Source organism: Lissotriton helveticus, chromosome 7, assembly GCF_964261635.1.
Source record: "Lissotriton helveticus chromosome 7, aLisHel1.1, whole genome shotgun sequence".
Taxonomy (NCBI): Eukaryota; Metazoa; Chordata; class Amphibia; order Caudata; family Salamandridae; genus Lissotriton; species Lissotriton helveticus.
Window position 1 is genome coordinate 1,289,549,710 of NC_136068.1, and position 18,991 is coordinate 1,289,568,700.

Genomic DNA, 18,991 nt, shown 5'->3' on the forward strand with positions numbered 1-18,991 from the left:
TGTTAGTACCCAAGATATGTATTTTCTCAAAGTTGAACCCAAAGTCCTGCCACACTCGGGGCATTTGTGCTCCTTATTGATGTTCCGAATTGTCTGTAAGTAGAGTGTTCCTTTAAACGCAAATAAATTCTCCATCAGGGCCAAATGTGCACACTCCATTATGAACCGGCGTGGGCTATTGTATTCCAGGGGGAAACATCCTTTACAACGAAACTTTTACAACGCAGTGCTTTTACAACGCAGGTTTTACAACGAAAACCATTTCAACGCATTGCGCTGGGGGGCGCTCTAGGATAGGGAATAGATTTAATTTACTATCCAACACCTTCCTTAGTATCCACGGGGACTGGAGTTGGAATAGTAAATTAAACTATTCACTATCCAGCACCCCAAAGCGCTATGTGTTGTAAAGGTTTGCGTTGTAAAAACTGCGTTGTAACAGCATACGTGGTAAAAGCATGCGTTGTAACGTCATACATCCTATTCCAGGGCATCCCTGATGACGGTCATGGTTTCCTCCTGCAGAAGGCTGGTGTACAGACTCTCTATGTCAAAGCTCACCATAAAATTGCTCTCCGGGTCAAAGTCAACTTCGTTGGGTAGGTTTAGCAAATACTGGTGTCCTTCAAATAAGTTGAGGTGCCCTGTACCAAGGGTTTCAGAAAAAAATCACTAAACTGTGAAAGTGGCTCAAGTAAGAAAACTACTGGGAATCACGGTGGTGGTGTCCGGTTTTTATCAATCTTAGGGAGTGTATAGAAATACGATATTCTGGGATTCTTGGTGCCATGAAAGTCTGACTCTTGCTTCGGGATGTCACCTTTAGATTCTGACTTTTGTTCTTTTTTCTTAGTTCTGGAGTGGGATCACAGGGAAACTGAAATGGTATTGGTGGTGATTTTTACACATAGACCCATAAATGTTTTAGACAATGGTATGCGTCTTGAATACAACACGTGTATGTGGAAATCCAGATGCATGTTTCTAGTTGCATGATGAGCATGTTGCACGACACACGCCTGCGGCGCCAGCTCTGCATTATCTTCATCAATGCTTTTTAATTCTACCATGTCTTGATGCAATATGTCTATATCAATGTATTCGATTTTTACAGCTTCAACAAGAAGTTTATTAGTTACTTCTGTGATTTGCTCGTAACCCCTACATACACTACACAAGACCATATTCCATAAGCTAGTTATGATGAATTCCGCAATATGTGGAATCAACATCATAGTTCCCTTCGCCGGTGCAGCGCATAGTAGCAACCTAGTCTGTGAGTAGTATGATTGAATATAATGCACCCCCAAAATGTACATAAATCTTTCAATGTTTGTCTGCACCCAAATGACAAGAATATGTGCACACTACTTTGAATCAGCTGAGCAAAATTTTTCTTTACACACGTCTACACTTGTAATATTATCCTTATAATACGCTTGTGAAATCAAACATGAGACCGAAGGACAGTAGTGGGTTCATTTTACAGTTGGACGGGTTTCCAATTCGGGGCATGACAGGAGTGTCCAATGAAAGAAGTCGCCTGAACTGCATGACGTCAGCATACACACGCTGACGCTCAAACCCCGGGATGCTGGCCTTGCTTCTTAGTCCGTTAGTGCTGGGGTCAGAGCAATAGCTAGGTTTCGAGCAGGACCGCAGTAGGTATAAAGGCAGATGGACGAGGTAAATCAGGGAGGAGGTCCTGCTGGAGGTCGCAACCCATATGGGAGAGATCAGTGGACTTTTATTACTACTGAGGAAAGAATTGGGCTGATTGTACTCTGTTTCTTTCCCTCCACAGAGTGTGACTTTAGGTGCAGCCTCCCCCGAGGTCCATGTTGCCCTAGTTGGTAACAACACATGTTGATGACATAGGGGAAAATGTTCACCAATTTTCTGCTTCTTCTTTCACGTATACCTACTGGCATGTCGCACAGTTAATGTTGTGCCGCATCCATCTTTTTCCCATAAAGAAATAAGTTCCCTAGGCCACATACGCCGTATGGCACAACGCAAAACTGGCTTTCTGCCTGCTTACACAACCGGCTATGATTACAGTTGAATGAAATGGGCACAAAGTGCCGAGAGGTGCTCGTTGTCACAACTAGTGGTATGTGGCAGGGAGCGCTTTAAACTGAAATTGCCCTTTAAACTTATAAATGACTATACGAAACGAAATGGTATGGGTGATGATTTTTACACCTAGACCTATAAATGTTTTAGACAACTGCATGCAACTTGACTACAACAAGAGTGTGTGGAAAACTGGATACATTCGTCCAGTTCCATGATGAGTATGTTCTACGTAACACGCCTGCTCTGCCCGATCTCTATAGTCTTAAACAGTGCTTTTTAATTCTACCATGTCTTGATGCATTATTTCTGTCCCACTGTATTCGATGATCTTTACGGATACTACACGAAGTTGGGTGAAAATCGTAAGTCACAAATAAACCGCCTCTTATACGCATGCCTAAGTGAGTGTGCATTCACTATTTTTTTTTTTGCCCTAACACCTTGGTCCTGAAGAAAGCCAATGTGACTCAACCAGCACGCACCATTCACTGAAACATGTCGACCAAACACCAGGATGTGAGAGACAACTAATTTCTCACTGCTCATCCACCACTGTTTTTAACCTTACCCAGGAGTCCATTATAAAAATGTATCCCTCAAGGACGGATATCCTGAAGGTAGTTTTAAAAATTCACTCACAAATTTACTCCATCACAAAGAAAAAACAACTCTGCTGTAATTAGGCGTTGCAGCACACCTAAGATGCACTCTGCATCTTAGGTGGGAACCCGATGATGAAGCATGCCATGAAAGAGATTAGTGGGTGAGGGTTCTTTTAAAAAACGTAATGTTTTTTTCTGAGACATAAGTTAATTGAAAAGAGTGACAATTGAATGGCACTGTAGTAAGCTGGTTTTTCCTCAGTTGCCATATTGTTTTGCCTTCATTATCTATAGTACACTTACACTGAAATGTCAATAAATGCTTATAAAGAATAGAAATGCTGCCTTGAAGCGGAGCCTTATAAGTCTACTTCTATAGTCAGCTAGCGCACTGAAGCCCATTAAGATAGCAAAGCACCTAACGTCTTTCCAGTAAGCCTTGGTTTGATGACTGAGGTGTTGCTATGACGGAATAAGATTTCTTTTGTAACCGTCATTGGCTTACACTCCTCAACAACATAGTGGGAGCCTCAATCTACCTTACATCTTGGATAATTGTTTGAACCAAAAAGACTTGGTGAGTTTATTTATTTTGATATCAGTTGTCATTTGATCGAGATACCACCCTAGCAGGGCACCCCTTTCTACCTCATCTTGCACTGTATATTGCCCTAGCCCTATTCCCACCTTTGGATAGCTTTAAGCTTCCTCATCCTTTGACATAGGCTCTCAGCTTTGCATTACACAACACTTTGTACCGCACATCAACACTAACCTTTGACCTCTTACTATGTTTACAGGTACGTGTCCGACCATGGGCTGGATGGATATCGGGCCATATGCCAGAATAAACTCCTGAAATCCAGTCAGCAGGCAGTTGCTGCCCCTAATGTGTGCCGCAAACACCCTCCCACCCTGCTGGAATGGACGGCCAATGAGAGAAAGGGGAAGATAGTGCTGGAGGCATACACCTTTACCGGTGAGTGCTAAAAGTGTCATCAGGTCTGATGTCATCCCCCCTTACTGCCCCTCACATACATGATAAACGCCTGTTCATGAATGCACCATCAGTACTCTCTAAGCCTCACCTGGCTCACTAATGCGCTCTCTTTTCATCTCTTGTGCTTCACAGAGGAGATGTACTCCACCGAGGTGGATTCTTGGACGACAGGTGAAGAGTTTGCCTCATGGATCCTCCAATCAAGGTAGTGTATGAGTGAGTCTAAGCATGTGCCTAGCCTGACCATGTATGCATCAATCTGTTATACGTATGTGCCTACATTTGGACTTGTATGTCTGAGCTTGTAGATGATGGCTTGAATCAAAGTTCCATTCCAAATTCACATGTGTTGAAGACCCTAACACCTGGTGTTCATTCCGTATCATAACTACCCAAAGAACATACAAGGATGCAAATTAAGCAGTGAGTGATTTAGGGATGGTTTCTTTTGAGAAAAGCAATATTGAGTACTCTACTTTGAAGAGTTTGAATTGCCAGTATGTCTCACAGTTGTCCTTTGAAAAATAATTGTCTTTGGCATGTTACAAACTTGGTGATTTGGCTTAGAGTGCAGTCTTCGAAAAAGACAAAGTGTCTCAGGCCTTTCACCTCACAGTTACTCCCATTATGACATCTTCCACCTGATGATACAAAGATACTGTTTCAACACGATGAACTATACCAGAGGAACACTTTGATGTCAAAACCTTCCACAAAGATGTCACCTCTCTGTTCTCCAGTATTGTATATTTTATAGATTCACATGCTTGAATCTTCCCCGTCATGGTGGAAGTCCCACGGTAACAGTAATAATAGTAGTGCTAAAGCCTTAGCATTAACTCCATTGAAAAACAATAGTATTTAGTAACCTATCTACATTGTTTAAAACATCCAAACTTCAGCCAATCAGAGCTGAGACCCTGGAGTACTCATCCCCTGCAGAGCCACCAGACCTCAAATTTCTTACTGCATGTCGTGTGTTAAGGAGTCTAACCCTGGGCGTAGTTCGTGTAAAAGCGCTATGCGTAGCTACGCGAAGTGCACTACGCGAGCTACGCGTAGCACTATGTGAACTGCAAAGTGCGGTAGGAAATGCTGTTCGCAATGATTGCACTGTGCCGAATGCTTGTCCGCACTGTGCAATCATTGCAAGCGGCATCTTGCACAGTGCAAGCAGTCGTTTTCTGCCACTCGAATAGATTTGTTCTCGAGTGGCAGTTTTCTCAACGCGGACTTTAGTTTCTCATCACGAGCGGTCGCGAGCATACACGACCACTCGCAATGAGAAACCTGACCTCCCTGCGTTGAGAATCTCGCCGGGAGGTTTATTTTCCATGCTTGCGATCGGCAACTTGATGTTGCTGATCGCGAACGAGGAAAAAGTCTCGCCGGGATGTCATTTTGCTCGCTCGCGGTCGCCAACTTGACGTTGAGGACTGCGAGCGAGCAAAAATTGCCTGCTACTACGCAAACTACGCGAGCGTAGTGTAGTTTTCCGCCCAGGCCTAAAGGAGTCTCCATGAGCTCTGCTAAGCAACAGTGTTTCTCTGTTACCCTTTTAACCACCAATTTCCAAATATCACTTCATCTCATTCCAGCATCTGAAGTACAGTTGGAGAGTGTATTTTGACTTTGTTTCTCACAGAATGTCAGAATCTAAAAAAGGGCTGTTTAGACTCTGCCAGACTTATTGAAAAAGCAGACTCTTCTCTGAGGATCCTCATAAGGAATGCCTGTATTGTCCCTATCCAGACCATAAGCCCAGAGAATGTAAGTACTGCTGTATGTTTTCAGCAAAAAACCTTATGGATAGAGAGGGTAGATTACTTTTATGGCTCCAGAGGAAGAAGGCGGCCTCTGACTCAGGCTCTGAGAATGAGGAGAAAGCTCACTCCTCTTCTAGGAAAGAGGGAGAATTGTCTTCTGCCCACGGAGACATTAAAAGATCTAAGTCTCAAGGTAAAGACACATCTGAGGAGAAAAGATCCAAAAAACATCAGACTGGCCCTTCCACCTATATTCAGAGATCTGGTTCAGTGCCTCCGTCTACTCTTCACCCCTCTGAAGAGCCTTCTTTGTTGACAGACCTTCTGTTTATGTCACCATCGTCTAACAATTCGCCTTCTACAGCTAAGCCGCAGTTTCAGGCTCACTACCATAACGACGATCAAGACGGCGACAGCGTCATCGTGCAGGGATGGGATTTTAACTCCATCATCAACGATGACAAGACCATTCCTGACGATCAAGACCACCTCACCGTCGACGGCAACCCTCATTGATGTCCCGTTGACAAAGACTTCTCAAGCCACCTCATCGACGTTGCAACCAACCATGTCATCGATGGGTCCGTCGACGGTCCTGTCAACGGAAGGAATAAGTATTTTAAAGTTAAAACCATTGCTTTTGAAATTTTCCAAGATCTCTCCTTTGCCTCTAGCTTGCCTTCTGGATTTCCAGAAGACAGAAGATTAAGGCATATTTGGCTCTGCGTACAGCCCTTCTCAATTGAAGGTTAAATGTCAAGAGTCATATGAAGAGGAAGATGCGGAAGACAATTCATCGGGTTACCTACAGGGAGACTACTCCTTCACTGATAGTGGTCCCCCCTCTGCTCAGCACTTGGATACCTTTCAGGAGCATTACCCTGAGGTGGAGCACCATCATCTCCAGAACAACTCTGTCAATGTCCCTATTTCCTTTGTTACAGACTTTTGTCTCATGTTGAATACCTATTATGCAATGGCCCACGCCTCCATGAGAAGTCCCTTTCATCGCTGCTGCTCCACAAAGCACGAAAAGACAGATAAAGGACAAGGTAATACCTCTGGTTATTTCCATGCCGGATAACGTACAAGACAGTGTTGATCAGAAATTAGAGTAGGGTGAGCTTCACACAGACCTTGATGCACCTAATGAATAGGATGATTATATTGCCTCAATGCCACCATATCCTACCCCGCCAGCAGCTGATTCACCACCTGCGGATATTGGCGGTTTCCACGACTTTCTAGAGAGGGCTTCAGAATGCTCGACCTCCCTATGCCAGCAAACATGGCAGAGTGCTTTCTGTATGACTTTAAACCTGGGACTCACCGCCCCACTCGGCTATACTCGTTGAGGTTTCTTGTGGCCGGAGGTGCTTAAAATAATGAAGACACAAGCATCCACTCCCACTGTCGTACCTAAGCTCGACACAAATATATAAGGCTTCTGAAAATTCCCCCACATGCCTAATTGGCCACCACTTTTGACCGGATTCGGTCATCATGCAAGCCGCACAGAGAAGAGCCAAAAATCCTGCATCGCCATGCACAGCCCCACCGGATAAAGAAGGATATATTGTGCCGCACAATATAGCTAAAATATTTTTTTGCCCTGGCGGCCACCTCCATTAGAGCTTCTAATGCCATGGCCATCCTAGGGAGATACGACCGCAAGATGTGATCAGACATCTCGTCTTCGCTGGAGTATTTCCCTGAAGTCAGGAAGAAGGAGGTGAGAGACATTCTATTGGAACAAGAAAGGGCCTAAACCGAGATTGACATTGCCATGTCCACCACCTTCAGGCAGATTGCTGGAGCATTGGTGTTGAGTTGCCAGGGATGGCTTAAGGCCACCACTTTCCGCCCTGAGGTGCAGGCTAAGGTATTTGATATGCCGTTCGCGGAGAATGTCTTTTTGGTAAGCACATCTATGAGCCACTCCAGTCAATCAAATCAGATTCTGACATGGCCAAATTGCTCACATCTTGCAGCAGAGAACATTTCAGTCCTTTCGAGGCAGAGGTAAAATGCAATATCCCTCTCAACCGCAGTTTCAACAGTGGTTTCAGACTTACTCTGAACAGGCCTATCGTCCATTGTATTTAACCCAGGCCTACCACCGGAACACAACACCATCTTATTCAAGGACATCGGGATGCCAACGTCCACCAGCGGCTGGAAAATCTTCAGATACCAACAGGAGACAATAAGAAGCCACAGGCTCCTGCCACTACAGTTCGGTTCGCCTTGTCCAAATTCATTGAAAAATGGTAGTTCATATCTTCAGACAAATGGGTGTTAGATGTTTTCCAGCATGGTCACACGCTGAAATTTGTTCAACAAACTCTGGATTTTCCACCACGGAAGACATCGCCGTTTTCCAGTTCTCAAAAAGGAAATTCGATTACTCCTTTCCAAACAGGCAATAGAAGAGGTTCCACGCGATCAGTGCTATCAAGGATTCTACTCCCACTTCTTCCTCATCAAGAAGAAGACCGGGAAATGAAGGCAAATAAGGGACCTCAGGATATTGAACTTGGTAATCAAAAATCAACCATTCAGGATGCTTTCTCTCCTGGAGATCCTGCTTTTCATGGATGCGGAGGACTATCTCCCCTACCTCGATCTGCTGGATGCATATTTTCGCATCCCCATACTTCCCAAGCATCGCAGGTTTCACTGGTTTTAAGTGGCAGGGTGGCACTGTCAATCAATCAATAATCTTTATTTCGATTATAAGAAACCATAAAAGATAACATATAATATAAAACAATCATAAGACAAATCTTTCAATTCATAACCCGTCTTGTTCAGACACAATTATAAGTGCTTATCGGAGTCCCAATAAAGGTTTTCCTTGTAATTAAGACAATAAATACGGTTTTAAAGTCTAAAATCATGGAACGTCCATCAAAAATGTCATTTTAGCAAAATTTACAATACTACCAATTAATTTAGGCACAATTTTTGCAGGATGTTGTTTCCTTCATAAAATATATTTAAAACTATCGGCATTATGGACAAGGGTCCATACCAATTACCTTTTGGGTATTATTATTGTTTTCTTAGCACAAGATTAATCACAGAGGTAACTAAAACTTTAAACCCCTTCTCCTCCTTATTAGATCTACACAGAAAAGGTATCTGCTTATGCTGATTACAATAGGTTGGGCAGTATCCGTTTGCAATATTCTTTCCGCCTCACTGCAGCATCTAAATCCCAAACGGCGACAAATTGGTTTATTCCATTTTCTCCTAGCATAGATATAAGCAGGGCAGAACAATAACATGTGTACTTCTTTCTCTTTGACGCCTGTGTTGCAAAGTTCACAACTACCATTGTTTTCCTTTCCTATGTTACACACCCATTTTGTAGTATTTGCATTAATTTGCAAAGTGCCATAACGAAATTTTAAATACAGAGATTTGGCAAGACCTGGTTGAATTTCATCCATAAAAGGCTCGAATTTACTGTTTGGTTTCATGGTAAGGTACCTCAAGGATAAGGTGCCTAGATTGGGGTTGTGTGACCGGGAATTTTGAATAAACGCCCAGTTGTTTAGTTTTAACAGTTTTTTAGAGCTCAAAGTCAGGCCTTCTGGGTCCTCACAAAAATGTCTCAACCCCAATTTAGTAAACCAGTCCTCGATATGAGTCAACCATGCCAACCTTGTGTTATTTTTTATTTTTAGAATATCCTGTAGGCCTTCTCTGTAATGGGCAAGTTCGTCTGTTGACCACAAGCGGACCCAAAACAATAATGGCCGTAAAGCCGCGTGGTCATCAGTACAATGGATGTGTAGATCCATTACAAGAGGGAGTATAGGGGTCCACCCTGGGATACTTAGTAGTTTCCTAAGAAAGATATTCTCTTGTGCCATAAATGTGTTTTGTACTGCGCATCCCCATAATTCTGCCCCGTAGAGGTAAGCAGATTGTGCCTTGTATTTATATAACTCCAATACTGGGGAAACGTCTTTCGATTGGCTGCTCTTGTGTCTCCTCGCTATCGAAACTAAATTCTGGATAAGAATTGTTTTACTCTTGTCCAGCTGCGGTTTCCAGTCTAATTTAGTATCTAGAGTAATGCCCAGGCTATTAAAATTATGCACATATTCTATCCTTTCTTACATAGAGTCGCTTACATTTTTTCTAATTCCGGTTATATTCCAGGAAATTAACTTTATTTTGGGCTTACCGCCTTCATTGGGTATGTTACCATTTATCCTTGTAGTATTAACTTCCGCTAGCTCTGGGCACTCTATATTATTACATGGATCATTATTTATATTATGGTGTCCTATAGCTTTATCACCCTGGTTTTCTATCAAGGTTTGTTTTTCATACACCTTCTTTTGAGCTGTTACATATACTTGACCTCTACCACAAATCCTGAAATCAGTCTCAACCTCGGTGTTAGTAGAGTTGCGGGACGGGGCCTCTGTATGAATTTTAGGGGGCACCTCTAGGGTCCTGTTATTAATGCTCAAAATTCCTAACTCTGTAGGATCATTAGAGGTGCCACCATTGTTCGCGCCTAGAGATATACTGGTTGCTAAGTTATCCATTGCCTGACTAGTTCCAGGTAGTTGTCAATCCTGAGAGTCTAGGTCTGACAGGGCCTCATATCTATTAGATTGAGTAAAAGATGGATCTCCACTAACTTTAATCTCCCCTGATGCCTATAGAAATAGCCTCAAGGAAGAGCACTAATCTCTGTCTTGGGATTGAGGGTTGCATCGTGGTTTGATAGTAAGGTATGGACCATACTTGGCCTGCGAAAGTTTACCACAATGCAATACCCTCTAATATTCTTAGTAGAATTCCCTACCCACCCTACTCTCCTAACCATTAGTATCTCACTGGCATCTCTGGGGTGAATCATCGTTTGTCTTACCAGCCAGTCTAGGGTTTTATTCCTTAATTCTACCCAATTTTCTTTCTGGTCCTTCCTTAATGCTGGAACCCCAGTCAGTATTATAACATAGGGGCATGCAGCTGGGGGAGTTGTAATGCCACCTTATTAGGAACCAATGGTTCACTGGGTTCGTTAGTTCCCTCACTTCTACTAGGAACACTATCACCCTTAGCCCCATCTGGGGATTTTACGTGGCGCTTCTGTCTGCTATGGGTTGCTAATACATGCGTCCCTGTTGCTGGTCCCCCCGCTGGCTTACTCCCAGTGTTCCTGGCCATTGATTTATCCTGTATTTTGTCAATATTCCCATCTTTGGCAACTAGCAAACGGTTTCCTCCCATTGCCCCCTGTGTCTTCTCTATACCCTCCAGTTGGTAATTGGCTCTTAATATTAGTGTTTAGGGTGTTAATTACAGATTCGAGCATACTCACTATGTCCCACAAAATAGAGAAATTCTTTTCAGCCAGCTCACAAATGCATGTTAAAGCTGAGCTTAGTCCTGGGTAAATAGTTCTTGCAGGCTGGTCAGTCATAACTTTCTTAGAGCTAGTATTATCTATGAGTTTCGTTGTCACAGTCTCTGTCTCTGTTTGTGTGCCTACCGAGGTACAATTAGCTGTTGGAAAAGTTACAGTGCTCCCTTTGCCCTTAGTTTTCTTTGCTCCAATGTCCTTCTTTCTTTTCTCTGCCCTTGTTAATTCTTACATGTGTCCAAATTAGTTATAGTCTTGGACTGGATGGCTCTATTATTGATTAGTAAAGGACTCAAAGTCACGTCAGGGCCAGTGGGTAAAGGGGGTAAAGGGACAGTACTTGATAGAGCATTTGTGACTGAATTGAATACATTATTCTGGGTCTGGTTGACAGTTTCTGGTAAAGGCAAGGAAATACCAGATATTAGATGCCTCTGTAATGTGGCGGGACAGCGCTGTTGCCAGAGACCCCATAGAATTCTAGAATTTAGATCTCCCCCAAATACAGGCATATGACATCAGCATGCCTGTCAACGATGGTCGTAGAGGACTTTGAAGAACTGCAAAGGATAACATTAGGGCCATGTCCTCCTTGAGCAGTTGGTGTATGTTCACAGCACAATTCATTTCTTAAACTAACACAGAAGCACACATAACCACTCTACCATCCGTACACATAAGGACAGTAGGCCTCCTAAAGCCACATTCTCAGTCATTGTCACACTGGCCGTCTCAGCTGCAAACACAGGAACATGAGTGTGGAACCACCGCCAAGGAGCAAACAAAGGTGGGAGCCCTCCATCCAGGAACCTAACCTCTGCTAAGGCCCACTGGTGAAGCCTCCTGGCTCCACTGTTAGGCAGCGATCATAGTTTTTTACATTCCTGTGATGTATTGAACAAAATATCCCAGATACAGTACAAAGAAAATTATGAAATGTGGGCTTAAATTCAATTATAGCCCTGGTGGCCAGACCCATTGGTAAAGCCTACCTCATAGTGAACCATATAACCTGTGCCTGTCTGTCAGTTACAGCAGCTTTACATTTCACAGACTTGTTAATACTTTTTTTATAGCATTATCAGTCATTTGCATTACAGTTTAAAGTTTATGGAGGAGATATTAAGTTTACATCCTGATAAACAAGTCGTCATCAGTGTGATACACAAGTGGGGCACATTGCTAGTGAACAGTCATGACGTGAAAGAGTACGCATGGTCACCTTTTTCTTGATCTTAGTGGTTCGGGTATATGTGTGTGTCCTTGTCATAATTTCACCCAGTAGTTTATGACGTTGCGAACTCCAATTTCAATTCTCACACATCGGTATCCAGGAGAGTCGTCTTAAGGTAAGAGGTCCCTGCTGGTGTGCCTTGCCGCCACTCCTCAAACAAATAAAAGAGCAATGTCTTGAGAAAGGTCCCTTCGGCCCTATTGATAAAGAAAGGAAGCTCTTTCTCTACTAAGGGATTTTTAGCAAGGAAAAATAGTCCAGAACTGTAATCTAACCAAAACTCCTAATATAATTCCTTTTAGCCCACCACCCCTACCTACATTGAAGTGACTTTTATAATCAATGCCTTCTTTTCTTCCATCACTGTACTTGGAGTAAAGGAAGCTTTCCCCCTGATTGTGAGAGGACACAGCAGCTCTTTTCACATTATCGAAGCCTTCACCTTTAAGGTCTCCATCATTAACCAACCCAGCTTCTCAGGCAACCTTTTTGCATCTCCCATCCTTTAACCTTGTGTTGTTCAAGAGAATGTCGATGACCAAGAAATATGCACTGTCTTCTCCAAAGAAGCCACCATCATCAATAGACATCTCATTACTGGGAATATAGGAAGAGATACCTTTCGCAAGCACAGGTGGCTGTCGACATTACAGTACTGATGTGGCAAGTAGAATACACTGGATTACCTCCAAGGGACAAGGACCCAGTTATGTGCCAGGGACTTGTGAATTCTCATTTAAATATTGGAAAGCTCATGGAAGGCTTTTTTTTCCACCTGCCCCAGCCCTTCCCTCGCCACCTCTAGTTTGGAATACTGAAATTCATCTTCACCTACTCCACCTTGAAAAGCAAATGATAGTGATAGTGCGCTCAAAGCAGATGTCTTTGGAGCTGATACTGTAGGTAGTGAATTATATGGATAAAGACCCTCAACGTTGTAATGAGGTCATGCAAAGAATATTAGCAGGAAAACTGTGTGGGGCCAAGGAAGCTTCAAGGTATATTATGCTCCCAAGAATGTCTGGTCCTGGTGCTGTGATATTCTCCCAGAAGCAAAGGATAGAGCCACCCCATCTGGCAACGTGAAAGATAAAATGAACTTTTTCCCCCTATTTACCATTATGGAAAAACCTAAAATATATTTGATGGCCGGCTCTAGTCAAGGCCACACCTTGGAGGCAGTGTTTTAATTCTGACATCATCGTTTCCAACCCCCTTCCTTAATACTAGGGTGGACAAAACGTACAGAGCACCTTAGGTCAAGTTCGATGTTATCAGCTGGGGCCGAGAAAACTTCATCCAACCCAGTACTTGTCTCCCTCATTCCACTAAACTTTAATGAAAAAAGTATAATGCTTTCAAAAACTTCACTGTGAAGACGGCCAATGCAGTGTCTACACTCTCATGATCCAGTGAGGTTACGTGGTAGTATATTTGTTGGTGCACCACAAAATACCCAGCGTGTTGTTTAGGTCAGAAGCAATTCTGAGCAGCAGTGGGTTTGTCTGAAGATAAAGTAGACATTTCTCATCACCATTGCTCGGGTCCACTCCGGCACACGATTGGTGAAACATCACAGGGATACAGGAGGGATGCATATGCTTAGAGATACTCCAGAATCAGAATTGGCCCTTGTGCAGATAGAAGAGAAGGTCATTGTTGTTTTGGCGGAAAAACAAATGCTTAGAACATCACCCAGTTTTGCAGATTAATTCGTGGGTTCTACTCCAGACAGGTTATTAGAAACCGAAACCCAGATATGTGTACTGAATGATACTTTGCAAACAGGAGGAGGCCATCTGACCATTAACATTTTACCTCAACATGGACTGGGCAGAGGATCAGCAGCAGAAGTCCAAAGCAACAAAATGTGGCTAACTAGGGTAGGTGCTTAATATGAGGCGGTGTATGCTGGTGGGGCCCACGGGCATTCACTTTTTGGGACCAGTGCTAATTTTTCATCACCAGACTTTGACCCAGAACAAGAGAGAGAAAGGGAGAACAAAGGAGAAAGAGAATAATGAGGAAACAGCCTACCCTAAAAAATGAACATGTCCCTGTGTAACGTAACAGGTGCTCATGTAAAGCGCTCTAATACTTTTGGGTCGAGTTCGCGCTATATAAATCTGCAAAAAAAAGTGGAGGATGCAGAGACGAAAATGAACCTGCAAGAGTGCGATACAGAGGCAGAAGAAAGAGGCATGGTTGAATCAAGAATATGCAGCCTTGATATTCACCAACCATGATCTTCTGTAGTGCTGGATGCGGGCTTCGGAAGAAAATTTTGGGCCCCAGCACATATTTATTTTTACAAATTTAGTACTGGCTAGGTACCGCCAGAAAGTGGCATTTGGTAATATGGTGGATGACCCCGCTAAGTGTACAATCACTTCATAGTTGAGAAAACACTCTTCCCTCAGACCATGTCACCACCCATGTCGGCCATAAGACCGACCATTGCAAGGATGTCCCTTTACGGGGATTGCAACATTATCAGGGTTGCAGCCGGAGACCAAGACAAGCACAGTTGAGGACATAGAAGTTGGTATCAAGATTGAATACTTGTAGTGCAGAAGGTAAGTCCATTATTTAGTGCATTGAAACCTCACTGAGAGAAACGCCCTTGCATTCTTCCATCCCAGCCACCGCAGTCATGTGAATAAAGACTTTCAATGTGTAAGCCTGAAAACGCAAACGTCTAAGAATGTGTGTCAGCAAGGGAGGCCTTTTGTAGTTTGTGTGCTTTGGCTAGTGTTAATCTGAGATTCAATAAAGCCATGAAGATGCAAGTGTATCTGCATGAGAATATTTGAATGTTTTTCGATGATTATGCGTATTTCACCGTGCACACTGCTGAATGGACTACATATGGTTTGGATACCTAAATGCTGCCTCTGAATTTGATCACCTCTGTTTTCCTCTCTCCATTCCTTCCTCGCACGTCCACTTGTCTACGTTATTCTACCTTCACCACTCCCTCTCACTTTCTCCTCCCTCTTTCAACCCTTCTTTCTGCCCACCACTACTTTATTTTTTCATATTTCCCTTCCTTTCTTCTCTTTATTCTTGACCCTGTCTCTTTTGACACTCCATTCTCTCTTCCTCCATTTCTTACTTTTTCTCCCTCATTCTCTTCTCTGATTTTGTGCCCATCCTTCGAGTGTTGTCACTCCCCCCACCCTGTTTTCCATCCATCCTTCTTAATTCTGACTTCATTATTTTTCTTTCCTTCTCTCTGTCCTTTCTTCAACACCTTTATCTTTTCCATCCTCTTCCTTCGTCATCTCTCTTTTCTTAATCTCTATCACCTGCTACCTCATTTCTCCGGATATACTTCCCTCCTTTTACTGACTTATTTCTTCCTTTTGTTCTCCTTTTCCACCTCTTCTTTTCCTCTTTTCTTTCTCCATGCTTCTTAACCATTGCACATTATTTCTCCTATCATATTCCTTATTTCCCATCACTCCCCTCTCCCCCCTTGCCTCCCTTTTCTCTCTATACTGCTTCTTGTTTCCTGGTCTCCCCTTGCCACCCAGGGGTGTGTTGGAAACCCCCCGAGGCTGGTCTGTCTCCCTCTTCACAGGTGACGACTGGCAGGATCTGACTGGCTGTGACTTTGTCCTGGATTTGATCGCAGAGACCGAAGAGTACCTGAGCCCCTCTAGCTCATCCCTATATTACCCCCTCATGAATGATTCAAGGGTGGGCAGCTCTCCTTCGTCCCCACTGATCATGTGAGTACCTAGAACGTAGCTCCCCTTTTGTTTTGATTTTGTTCCAGACTTGGTGCTTTAGGTTCCACATCACATCTAACTTTGGTATGTTGTATTCTTAGGATGGAGCAGCACATCCCACCGCCACCCATCATGCAGGCGCCGGTCCTGCCGCCACCGCCCTTCCCAGCCCCCGGATTCAACCCCAACCGAGCTAAAGGTGAGCCATTTCTCGTTCTGCGTTATTGGCAGGGTGGTAAGGGCACTTGGAATCCAATGGCAAACCCAAGGATCCAATTCCACAGCAGTGTTACCCGGCATATAATCAGTTACCATGCATCAGTCATCCGTGCAGATATCTGTACACCTTCCATTCAGAAGGCACATAAACAAAGCTTGACAACTGGTCAAAACCATCTTTGTGACATATGGAAACTTGCAACTAGGCGTAGTCCTGTCAGGATGGCAGAGGAGCATAGAGACCTCTACTCTAATGTGTTGACATCATACACTGCCAGGAACACATGACCAGTGTTGTATGAGATGGGGTTCCAGCTCCCCATGCTTACTTGAACGATAGGAACACACACATGGTGCCATTATATACTTGAACTGATCAAGGCCACTGCCATAAAATTTTCGTGCCTACTTTGAAGCCAGCAGGATTTGATTCTTCACTACGCTAACAGAGTCTCTCTACAGCACACCTAATAAGTAAGAACCATATTTAGCCGTCATGAGTGCCCCTGTTTCCACGGTGCTCCATGTACCGTTTGGTTATGTAATTTGCTTACCTGTATTCTTTTTTCAGACTCTGGGACTGCCCCTTTCTCTACCTCAATGACGGGAGTAACTTTTTAAAAATAGGCCTTACATGTGCGTGATTTCCACAACTTAGACACTTGTCACTCAATGTTTCAGTCTCTTTCAAATGTCTCTGAGATCTACTTTTCTCTATGAGTTGTTTTTTAGGCATTCTGATTCCTACTTGAAGTAAGGTAACTGTGAACCTCGGGTATAGACCATATATTTTAATTACATGATATTTTAATTAATTACCTTGCATATAGTATTGGATGCTTATTAATTTCTCAGTGACATAGGGCCGATATAGTGCTCTTTTACTTTGTTCATCCTGATGATGACCCCATTACTCTTTCAGGAGTTGAAACGCTGTAAACACCCATAGGCGCAGTGACATCGATGTCAGATGAATGGAAGATTGCAATACCAGTCAGGTTTTTAGGCATGAAGGGCAAGGGGTAACCTCACTGTGGGCGAGGATGACCTAGCAGAAGATTGCGGTAGTACTCACCACCTGAGAGTCATTTGTTGGAGGCTGAAGACCTCAAGCTCCTCAGTGATCCTTTGTAATGCTTGGCTATGCCACCCTAAGATATATGCATTTATGCAGGTCTGGAAACGCAATTTATAAATGCATATACCTTAGGGTGGCATAGCCAAGCATTACAAAGGATCACTGAGGAGCTTGAGGTCTTCAGCCTCCAACAAATGACTCCTCGCCCACAGTGAGGCTATCCAGTGAAAGCAAGGCACCCAGGTCAAGACACGGGGGTCAGTAGCTCCACCTATACGACTCTGTTCTAAAAGGTTCATCCAAAAAGAAAGAAGTGAAACAGTCTAAGCTCCGGCCCTCAATCAATACCCACCGATGCAAGTGACAAGGAGAACCCTATTGTCGAATGTGTCAATGGCCATTGAAAGATCTGTGAGGACACTGGTGTTCCCCCAGCAGCATGCATTTGGCATTGTCTACCACATGAACTTTAGGAGCCTCAGTCTGATTGCTAAATGCTCAACAAATAATAGGTATTGATGTGCATTTAACGCTCTAACAGGGCAGTCATGTCCATGCATGTATTCACTTCTACAACATATAAATAGGCATTAGCATCTCTATAAGAAGAAAAGTATGTTAACATCATACCTCTCCTGCACTCTTCCCTTTCTATCTCGAACCAACAAAGATCAACCATAACAGTGGTAGACAGATGAGTTATCATTCATCACCTTGAGGGGGAAGACAACATCAAACATCTGTTCTAATCTTATGCGTTACTGTTAGATTTGGGGGACTCTAGTTGGCACAGGTAGGTACTTGTGACAAATAGGAACCCTTGCCTCTAGTCAGGATAAGGGGATTACACTCCTAAAATAACCCCTGCTCACCCCCTTGGTAGCTTGGCACGAGCAGACAGGCTTATCTGGCGCAGTGTGTAAAGCATTTGTGACCACATACAGTAACCCAGTGACAACACTACAGATGGACACCACACAAGGTTTTATATAAAAAACAAGTATACTTTATATAGATTTACCACCAGACCATAAATGACAAAAATGCACAATACTGTTACTTTAAGATGGTAGATTTAGCTTAGTTCAGTTCTGTTCTTAAGATGCGACACTTTGCGTCAATGTACCTTAGGTTGCGTTGCGCTTCCACGACAAGCAATGTCGCAGCGAGGGAAATGCAGAAAAGTTCAGGTGCAAAGAAATAAAGACGTGAAGATCTTCCAGATGCGGCACGCTTCTCCAGGGCTGCGAGAAGTTCTCGGTTCAATGCGTGGACTGCAGCGGCGACACCCTTATTCAGCGATGCGACGGCAACAGCTCCAACTGCGACACTCTTCTCCCACGATGCGTGAAGCTTCCGCGCAATGCGACAACTTCAGCGGTAACATCCATGATGCGACGGCAGCAGCTCCGACGGCGGCGCGCTTCTCGGGGATGCGAGGCACTTTTCATTGATGCGGTGCATTGTGACAGTTCCAGCTGCGACACCCTCCCTTGGAGTTGCGACGGCAGACACAGCGACGGTGACACGCTCCGACCTCGTTGCGAGACTCTTCTCTCGATGCGGTGCAATGCGACAGCTACAGCGGTGACACCCTCCTTCGGAGTTGCGACGGCAGCAGTAGCGAGGGCGACACGCTTCCTCTTTGTTGCGGCACGCTTCTCTCAATGCGGTGCAGTGCAACAGTTCCAGTGGCGACACCCTCCTTTGGAGTTGCAACGGCAGGCACAGCGACGGCAACACGCTTCTTCCTCGATGAGTCGCACTTCCAGCTCCTTGTGACACGCAGTTCCTCAGAAGGCCCAAAACAGCAGCAGGCACTTCCAAAAGAACTCTGGGGAGCTGGGGGATGAAGTTTGTTGTCCCTGAGACTTCAGCAGGAGGCAC

General features: G+C 44.0%; 1 protein-coding gene across 2 annotated transcripts in view; it reads left to right on the top strand.

The window, feature by feature from the left end:
- The window catches only part of MYO15B (myosin XVB), an 810,836-nt gene that overhangs the window by 216,114 nt on the left and 575,731 nt on the right, over positions 1 to 18,991 (top strand). For both annotated transcript variants that reach the window (XM_078654532.1, XM_078654533.1), the window contains exons 7-10: positions 3,482 to 3,660; positions 3,814 to 3,886; positions 15,610 to 15,807; positions 15,909 to 16,006. In XM_078654532.1, the coding sequence (XP_078510658.1) occupies positions 3,482 to 3,660; positions 3,814 to 3,886; positions 15,610 to 15,807; positions 15,909 to 16,006 (548 nt within the window). The remainder of the gene's footprint in view (positions 1 to 3,481; positions 3,661 to 3,813; positions 3,887 to 15,609; positions 15,808 to 15,908; positions 16,007 to 18,991) is intronic.